General features: G+C 56.0%; 1 protein-coding gene across 1 annotated transcript in view; it reads right to left on the bottom strand.

Moving 5' to 3' along the window:
- The window catches only part of NCAPD3 (non-SMC condensin II complex subunit D3), a gene marked incomplete at both ends in the record, with an annotated part of 56,992 nt that continues 47,333 nt past the window's right edge, over positions 1-9,659 (bottom strand). The window contains 9 exons of the mRNA XM_082844452.1: positions 1-106; positions 193-382; positions 3,051-3,128; positions 4,178-4,305; positions 4,449-4,609; positions 5,069-5,251; positions 6,740-6,850; positions 9,059-9,258; positions 9,439-9,572. Of these exons, the coding sequence (XP_082700578.1) occupies positions 1-106; positions 193-382; positions 3,051-3,128; positions 4,178-4,305; positions 4,449-4,609; positions 5,069-5,251; positions 6,740-6,850; positions 9,059-9,258; positions 9,439-9,572 (1,291 nt within the window). The remainder of the gene's footprint in view (positions 107-192; positions 383-3,050; positions 3,129-4,177; positions 4,306-4,448; positions 4,610-5,068; positions 5,252-6,739; positions 6,851-9,058; positions 9,259-9,438; positions 9,573-9,659) is intronic.

Raw genomic sequence — 9,659 nt, 5'->3', positions numbered from 1 at the left:
TCAGTTGGCTGTTTTCAGGGGGGCCTTGCGGCGTGACCTCCTGGGGGCTGCACTGTCCTTTCCTCTGGCGGGAGATGTCACGTTCCACTGCGGGGGCTGCGGGGGCCTGGGGGGAATAGGCGTGTCACCTGGGGTGGGACAGCCCCCCGCCTCCCAACGGGAACACCTCTGGGCGGGGGCCGGGGAACTTACGGCATGTCGGGCAGTGACAGACAAAGAACGTTGTCCCCGTGGCCCGGGGCCTCCGACACCCCCAGACTTCCTGGGGTGCCGGCACGGCTCGTGGACCTGGCCGGGGGGGAGTGGCCTCTGACGGGAAAGGGTGTCCGGGGTGAGCTGATGTAGCTGAGTCCCGCTCCAAACGTGACATTCTGGATGGTCCCTGGGTGGAGGGGAGAGTCAGTGGAGGGTTAGCGAAGGCCTTCAGGGAGAGAAACTGAGCAAGGTCAGATGCGGGTCTTGCTATGGGTCCACCCAGGCCCACGCGGTGCCCAAGCCCGGCCTCCATCATCGGGCCACCCTGCAGGACCAGACCGCTGGCCTGACCGCCCTCCGAGCACCGGCGCGCACAGCCTTGGCTTCTCAACAGCCACTTGTTGTGCCTGAGGCCCCACCCGCAGCTCAGATCCCCCTGCTCTTCCTGTCACTGCTCCAGAGTCCCCTGAAGATGCTGCCCTGCTCCCTCCCTCCCTCTGGTCACTGCAGCCCTGCTGCTACCCCGGATGTCCCCTCGCCTGCCACCTCCCCTCCCACCTTGGTCACACTTGGGCTCTGCATCCCACCAGTTGTGTGAGCTACTCTGGGAACCTCGAGTTTCTTAATCTCTAAAGGGGAAACACATGCACCTCCCTGAGAAGAACTGCCAGGTTTGAATGAGATCACTTGTGTTAAGTCCTTAACACAGTACTCGGTACAAGGTAAGTGCTGAAAACACTGAACCACGACTGTCGTTTACTACCTGGGTCCCCCCATCCCCAGAGGCAAATCTGCCCAGATCCGCGTGTGCACCCCAGTGGCTCCATGCTCAGGGGGCCCGGCCCCCACTGCCCCTGAGACGCCCCCACCCCGTACCCGGTAGGCACACTGTCACCGCACGCGCCAGGACGGCCAGGCTCTGGGCATCCCCTGCGCCGTGGCTGGCTAGCGTCAGTGCATCCCTGGTGCCGTGGGCCCAGGACCCTCTCGCGCCCCCTTAACAGGCAGCAGCAGGGTATGTTTCCACCGCTGCTGTCCAGACCCTGGGCCCCTGGGGGCTCTGAGCCCCCTCCCCGCATATCCTGGCACGTCCAGGCAGCAGCACCTTCGCCACTGACTTACAGCCTAAGAGGGACTTGCTACCCGCCGCCTCCCCCCATTTTCAGTTAAAATCTGGCTCTGAAAATCCCTCATTTCCACTCAGCAGGAATGCCATGTCCACACCGAGTGCAGCCGAGACCACTTCCCCATGGTCACCCCACCTGAGAAGTGGTGACAGAACCGGTACATAAACCAGAGAAGGCAGAACATGGGCTTCTTAAGTTATCTGGTAATTCTCAGAGGAGGGAGAGCTAGGAGGCAACCTTCCAGCATTTCTTTCTGGTTCAGTGTGAGGAGAGAGCCCCAGGAATTTTACATTCAAGAGACTCGAGAAGTAGTCTCACTTCCAGTGCAAATCCGAGTGGCAGCAGCCGGGCCTCCTGTGAGGGGCACGTGCGGCCAGGACAGAGCAGGGACCGGGGGACAAGCAGAGGACGGGAAATGCACTCCCTCCCACAGCATCTGGCACCAAACCGCCAGGACAGGAGCACAGAGCATACACCGCACTCTTCTGCTTGAAAAAGGGTGACTTTTTACATATATAACATTAGACCCCAATTACCCCTGCTCTTCATGACAAAAGCTGTCACGATTCAGGCATCATCTGGGGAGGGGTGGGGTAGGAGTTCTGTTCATCCATTAATCTCCCTTCACAGGACAACGGATGAAAATCATCTCTAACCCGTTAAGTATTCTAAGAGCTCACAGGTAACAGAACCACCAGGCAAGGCGCAAGAACACAGCAGGTGCCCAGTAAGTGCCCGCTGATGGAGCACGACTGCACGATGGCCCAATGCCCTGAGGCCTTGACACCACGGGGAACGGCGTGTTCCGCTCCTCCTGTAATAACGCCTAGGACCAGTGCCGAGAAAGCAGTGGGGCCGGAGAGAAGCACCCAAGTCCTTGCCCAGCTCGGCCACCACCTGACCTCTCGTCCCGCCGGCTCGCAGCCCTCGCCGTCCAGGCCCGGACAGCACCCCCAGACGTGGTGGAGAGCAAACAGTTACAAACCAAAGCCAGACGGACGGTGAAGGACTTGCAAGTGTGGTGCCAGGGGCACCTCATCCACTCTGAGGGTCAAACGGGGCTTCTTCTGGAAGTGAAGGGGTGATGGCTGGGGGAGGGGCCCCAGGATGCGGACGCCAGGAGAGCGGGGCTCCTGCACCCTTGGGAGGACTGCCCACACTGGGGTGCAGAGCCAGGGGCAGGTGGCGGGAGATGGGCAGAGGCCCATGGGCCACGCCAGGCGGGGCCTTGCAAACATACTACAGACTCTGGACAGGCAGAGTTTCTTCATACTGCAGTAATTTTCTCAATGGTTTTTATGGGTTTTGAGATAATAGGCTATATATAAAACGAGTGATAGGAATAAACACACTTCTAACTCACCTCTATTTTCAAACAGAAGGAAAGCACGGGACATTAGAAAAACCTCCCAGTGGGAGAGAGAGGACACAGGCTCTCCTCACGGCCGGCAGGGGAGGCCTCAGCCCACTCAGGCAGCCCGCAGTGTCGCGCGGTGCCGCGAGCGCTGACGCCTGGTCCCTGAAGCGGGTGGCCTGAGGTGCTGGCCACCTGAGGTGTTGGCCACCTGAGGAGTCACCAGGTGTAAAAGCACCTGGAAGAGGGCGGCGGTCAGCTGTGCCCAGTCTGACCTGATGCCCCACGACGTGGCTGAAGCAGCTCTGCTGCGACCCCCGCACACGCGGTACCTGCCACAGAGTCAGAACAGCTCGTCCCCGCGAACCACTTACGGTCAGGAGTGCTGATCGCCCGTTTAGTTATGAGGTCAAGAGCTCCGCTGGACTCCTGCTCCAAGCCCTGCGAGGACACTGGGATGAAATGGGAGAGCGTTACCTCTCCGAAAACCCAAACAGCCCCAGAGACAAAACATTCCAATGAGAAAAAACACTTGCAAACTACACAACACACTTATTGTCCCAAATAAAGTATTCTTTTAAAGAGGTAATTCAGAAAGATACAAATAAATGACAAACACGAGAAACAATGGCCTTTTCTCACTGGGATTCAAACAACTGGAAATGAAAATGAAAGTTTTGGGTCTATAAAGCTCAGCAGAGGGCTTCCCTGGTGGCGCAGTGGTTGAGAGTCCGCCTGCCGATGCAGGGGACACGGGTTTGTGCCCCGGTCCGGGAAGATCCCACATGCTGTGGAGCGGCTGGGCCCGTGAGCCATGGCCGCTGAGCCTGCGTGTCCGGAGCCTGTGCTCCGCAACGGGAGAGGCCACAGCAGTGAGAGGCCCGCGTACCGCAAAAAAAAAAAAAAAAAAAAAAAAAGCTCAGCAGAGGAAGTGGAAAATTATGAAACCAGTGTTTCTCTGTAGGACCTGGGCTCTCATGGGCCACGGCAGGGATGTCACTGAGGGGAACTGGAGTCGACAGTTTGACCATCAAAAGGTTAAGACGTTCAGGGGGGTTAATCCTAAAGATCACACACATACAAGACTGTATGTTCCAGGATGTTCTTTGTGATGTGATTTGTTTCAAAACGTTGAGAAAACCTACATTTCCAGGAATGGGCAGGTGAGCAACACGTCATGGCTGCCAAGGCACTGCAGAAGGGTGACGGGAAGCCCTCCCTCTGTTGCTGTGGTCGTGGGATTGTGTGCACGACAGTTACAAAGCCACGCAACCTCCACCACAACTGCATACACAAAACCACACACACACCTCACCGCTACGGCTGGGTCTCCACATCACCCCATTCTCCAGATCTTCCATCATAAACAGGATTGTTTTACTCCCTGTGACCCCAAGTCCCCAAAGTCCCTTGTTTAAAGACAACAAACAGAAATGCTTTGATGGGGAAGGAGAAGGGGGCCCGGGTCTCCGAGAGCCCTGGAGCCGCCCGGTGGACTCACCGCGCTCAGTGGGCTCGCCTGGGCCCTCGGGACACATGGTGAAGGGTGGCAGCCCCACGCTCCGGCCGCTCGACTCCACGGCCTTCTTGACGGAATTCAGGATGGCGATGGTGCTCGGCGACATGGGCCTGTTGTCGCAAAGACACCAGTGAAGCACAGAGGCGAGACGCGCCCTCATCCTCCCTCAGACCCAATCTGCGCCAACATGCGAACAATGCTCAGGGTGACCTGGGAGGTGCCTCTGGGGACGTGGTGACTTGGCCCTGCACACCTGGCTTTGGGCACCAGCCTCTTCAGTGGCCCAGTGTCCAGGGACAGAGGTGCAGGCGTGTGGGCAGCATGGGGCCTGGATGTGGACACCTGGCTGGTGGCGGTGCCCACGGTGCCATTTTCTCGGCCGGCAGGAGCTGGCATTTCCAAACTTGGAACAACCTGTCGCCGAAGAGAAATTAAGACTATGTATCTTCCAACACTTAACGTCAAGAAATGTTTACACCCTCTGAGCAGTTCCGTCTCAGACCCCCGCCCCCGGCAGCTGCCTAGCACGGCACTCACAGGGCTTTCAGGGATTCTGGGAGAGAAGCTCACCCCAAGGGGGCTGTGGGGGAGACCAGGTTCTCTGCCATCAAAGAGCAAGGACTCTCAGCAGGGTCCTCGCTCTCCAGGAACTTGCACGCTCCCCACACCGGGACTCAGGACTTTCCAGATGGGCGGGGGCGACAGAGAGAAGGCCCTTGGCGATGCTGTCCACGGGACACGGGAACACTGAGACACCCTCAGGCCTCCAGCCACCCCAGGACCTCGCTCAGACGACCGCGCTCACAAGTGCATGCTCGGACACGCTGGGGAGGCGGGTGGCAGGGAGCAGATCGAGAGGGGCCGCCCACTCACCTGCCCGGCCTGCGCCCCCTGGGCGCTCGCAGCTGCCCTGTCTGCATCGGCCTGCCTTGCCAGCTCCTGTTCCTGGGCCAGCTGCTCCTGGTACCGTTTCATGTCGTACTCGAGCTCTGAGGCCAGCTGCTTGTCAACCGCGAAGAAATCCTTGATTTCATCTCGGTAATCCTGCATCACCTCCTAAAACAGACCCAAGGCATCCATGAGCATTCTCTTGAATAAGTGAATGAGCTCTCCCACATGACATCATCAATAACAGGAACATGCCGAGACCAGGCGGTTCCCACTACATCGACCGACGAGTGAACCTGACGGTATCTCCCCAGGAAGTGCCGGCTGCACTGTACTGACCACACGAGCAGGGGCCTGAGCCCCTGGACGCTTCCCACATATCTGCCAGGTAACCCGGAATCCCACATTCTTAGCCTAAAGCAGCCCGTCACAGGGCACAGAACTGCCCTGACAGCTGGATGGGGGTGGAGGTGTATCTGGGCAGCCTGGCTCGGCTCTGGGTCACCACCAGTTCAAAGGGTCTTGTGGTGCCACGAGGCAACCCCTCAGGAATCCCAGCCAGAGGTTGGGGAGCGGGCAACACCCAGTGTCCTGGCTGGAGCCGGTCACGGGGGGCTGTCCACACTGGCTTTCTCAGGGGATGTAGCTGCGGCTCGGAGCCATCTGTACATCCTGACAGAGGCTATGAGCAAATCAGGGCGAGGATGCTCTCAGGTCTAAGGACAGATGCCAGGACCCAGCCTCTCTGCCTTAAGGAAGAAACCATTTTCCCTAACATGTTGGAGGGAGAAAAGATCTACTGTGGTCCCACATTAGGGGATGAGACCCGCCCAGTCCTCCAGCCGCCCCAGGGCTCCCAGGTGGAGGAGAGGACTGTGGGAGCTGCTCCGATGGGGTCCACACGAAGCCGTGCCACCCTCCTCGGTTAAAGCCGTGTGGCCATGCTCGGTGTGTGCTCAGAAACGGGAACTTCCTTTCCTCACGTGTTTAAGGAGTCTACCTAGGACCTAAGCTCTTTTTATTCCTCTGAGGTTTAGCAGGGCAAAAAAAACATGAGTGACCTGAAGTCCTCATTTTCTCCACAGTCAGCCTGTCTTTCCCACCTTCACTTCTGTAGGATAAAGAGATATTTGAAAAATCATTATTAAATCTAATTTTTTCAGCGCCCTTTTTGGAAAAAAATGCTTAGCATTTTTTGAGGAAGAAAATAGCCTAGTGTAAACAAAAAGGAAAAAAATGCTGCATTTCTAATTGAAAGATTCTGCAGAGAAGCCTGAGGCCTCATTTATGTCCGCTCTGCATGTATGCGTGCCCCACTGCGTAGACCAGGATCAGGACGCCCCGAAGCCACTGCTCTGGGCAGCATCTCCTGACTGGGAACCCAGAGAGTGAACTAAGACGAGGGCTCTGCTTGTAGCCGCAGCTGAGAAGCTTCAAAACTGAATGTAATTGTCAGTAAGGACACAAGACTCAACTGCCCGCAAAAGGCAGGACCAGCTTCTGAGGAACCTGCGGAGTCAATCTGTCTTCCCCCCAGTCAGAGGCCGGCCTGGGGCACAGCTCCGAGCGCGGATGCACCCACGGTAAGGACTGCAAGACACCCTGGGTAACCAACAGGGGCGTGGCACCAACCACAAATCCCAAGGCCAACTTTACCCTGAGATACTGCATGAGTTCCCGCAGAGCTGGGATCTTATTCTTCTCTAGTACAGACTTCAGGGAGATGATAATTGGAATAATATTTTCTATGAAATTCCTCTTCTGAACCTGTGGTAACACAAACAAAGACTGTTTGAGATGCACAAAGTTCTGAAAGACAAAGACTTTCCCTCAGCCTAGTTCTGCCTGCGTGGCCAATCTCATACACGACCTAAGTTTACTTTTTATTTTTGATATGATTCTGGGGATTGGAGAGGAATGCCACCTCAGCCGGGGAGACTGTAAAACCATTACCTCAAAACGCTCAGAGGGCTTTGTAAAGCAGGATGCAGACAAGTACTATTCTTATTTCTAAACAAGAAAAAGAAACTAGAATTACAGTTAACCCTTGAACAACCCCAGTCTGTAAGTTATAGAGATTTTCAACTACGTGGGAAGAGCGGGGTGTCGGTGCCCCAGCCCCTACACTGCTCAAGGGACAACTGAATGAAGAACTTGACACAAGCTCCAAACCTCCCCACAACCCACCACGGACCCCTGGCTCCTCGCCGGGCCCCTCCTTTCAACATCCTCCCTGGGACTGGGGACATCGCGTGCCTGCAGGTGGGAGGGCGATGCGGGGAGGGGCCGGGCCTGGAGACGGTTTGCGTGTCCCCCTCTGTAACTCTGCACACATTTAGAACATGCTGGGTATTTTACACAGTGCCTTCGCAGTCTTCACCAAGAACAATCACTAACCACAAAGGTCTGCACTAAATCTCTTAGAATTAAAAATAACTCATTACAGTAGCCCACATATGCAAGACTGTCATTCTGAATCTGAAAATTATTCTTTTCCTCATTTAAAGTCACTAGTATATGTTCCTTACTTGTAATCCACTCATTTCTAAAAAGTTTTATCAGAGTTCTTGAAACAGGAGGGCAAAGACTAAAGGAATAAATAATTTAATAAAGATGAGTCTGAGCAGAGGCTAAGAATAGGGACAGCCTTAAAAAATGGCTTAAATGCATTCACTCCACAAATATCATCCAACACTTTCTCTCTACCAGACACAAGGCTAACCTCCAGGGCTACAGAAATGAAGCCAAGAACTCTTGCCTTCAAGTTACTTCTAGGCCAGGCTGTGCGTTACAATGTGTGGCCAGGTGACGAGTGGCAGGTGTTAAGGGACTTTGAAAGAGGGATGCCTAAGAGGGAAGAAGCAGGGCGGGATGTGTATCAGGGAAAACCCTGGGGATGTGTAGGGATTGGGTGGCAGCAGGGGAGGACGGGGTGGGACAGGGCACCTTGGGCAGAAACGGCAGCACACAAAGGCACAGGGCAGGAGAGCACATCTCCACAGAGGCCAAGAGTCAGCGGACTGGAGGGATGGGAGTAGGCGTGGAAGGAAGGGCGTGCTGTGCATACAGGAGTTCTGTGTGCCTTGAAGAAGAATTGGGATTTTATCCAGAAGGTGACAGGAAGCCACCAACCCACTTATTAAAGATATCATTGATGAGGTGTAACTTACATACCACAACATTTGCCCGTGTTATGTGAACAGATGAACGAGTTTTGGCACAAGTATATGCTGAGTAACCAACACTGCATCTAGATAATCACCCACGATCCATGGCCCCAAAAGTGCCCTGCTCCCCCTCTCTGCCTCAGTCTATTTTAAGCAGGAGAATAAAAAGATCAAATCTGCACTTAAGAAAGATTACCCTGGCAGCAAGGCGGTGCACAGCCCAGAACAAAAAGAAACGAGATGGAAATGGTACAGGTTAAATAAATGCGGAGCTAGTGGGAACGTGAGACAGACAGATTTGTGGGATGAATGGACAGGACCTGGGGACACACTGGATGTGACCAAAGTCCACTCCTTTGGGCTCAGAAGGCTTCAGGGCTCAGGTGGCGATGCAGGCTCGGTACCAGAACCTGGGCCTGGTGAGCACCACAGCTGTTGTTCGAATCCCAATCCTCACAGGCACCGGCCAAGCAGCGCTCTGTGCCTAGCCTGCCAGACTCAGGCTCCCTTTAGGGTAACTTGGCAGATAAAGGTGGCCTTCTCCACAACAGAGCCCCCGGGAACCACGATGAGAGAGACACGTAGGAGGGAGAGATGACCAATTCTGCCTGAGATGCCCGCAGCACAGCCAGGCCACAGGCTCACAGGTCCAGGCTTGCGGGAGCCGCTGGAGCCACAGGCACAGGTGGAGAACAGCACCCCCCAGGTGAGCATTGAAGCCAATGGGAAGAATGAGGCGGGGCCTTGGCAGACACCCGGAACTCGGGGCGGGGGTCGCACAGGCCCCTTCAGGGAGTAGCACACTCACCTGGGAGATGAGCTTCTTCTGCGCCTCCTGCATGACCACATTGGCCAGGGCCAGGTCCTCCTCCTCCACGAGCTGGTCCTTGTCCGGTTTAGCCCTCATCGCCAGCAGCTTGATCTCCTTTGAGCTGAGCACCTCGAACGCGTCCGAAAGCAGCTCGCTGGCTTCCATGTCCAGGGGCAGGACGCCGTCGGCAAAGCACGCTGGAGGAAGCAGAGATGGGCTTCTGAGAGACGCTGCCGGGGGCAGGGCAAGGGGGGATGCACAGCCAGTGGTCCGTCGGCCTGCACGGCACAGCTGACGGCCAAGGACATAAGGGGCCCTGGCTGCAGGGGAGCTGGGTCCTTCACACATGTCTCACCCCCCACGCCGGCTGGTCCTACCCAAGATGCTCAGGCAGATTTTGGAAGTGATGTTGAACCGCTGCTCGTCTGTGAAGTGCTCCAGAAGGAACTTGTAGATTTTCATCCGCTTCTCCTTGTTTGTCTTCCCCTTCAGTGAGAACAGCCGCTTCTCTCTAGGGCAGAACAGGACCCTCTGAGCACTGCCCGTGGGCGAGGCCGAGAGGAATTCACTTCCAACAGCAGCTGGAGCCACCCGCACG

The sequence above is a fragment of the Leucopleurus acutus genome (genome assembly GCF_964270905.1).
Source record: "Leucopleurus acutus genome assembly, chromosome: 8".
Lineage (NCBI taxonomy): Eukaryota > Metazoa > Chordata > Mammalia > Artiodactyla > Delphinidae > Leucopleurus > Leucopleurus acutus.
Note: the sequence above shows the minus strand (reverse complement) of the source record. Positions and strands in the feature narration are given on the sequence as shown.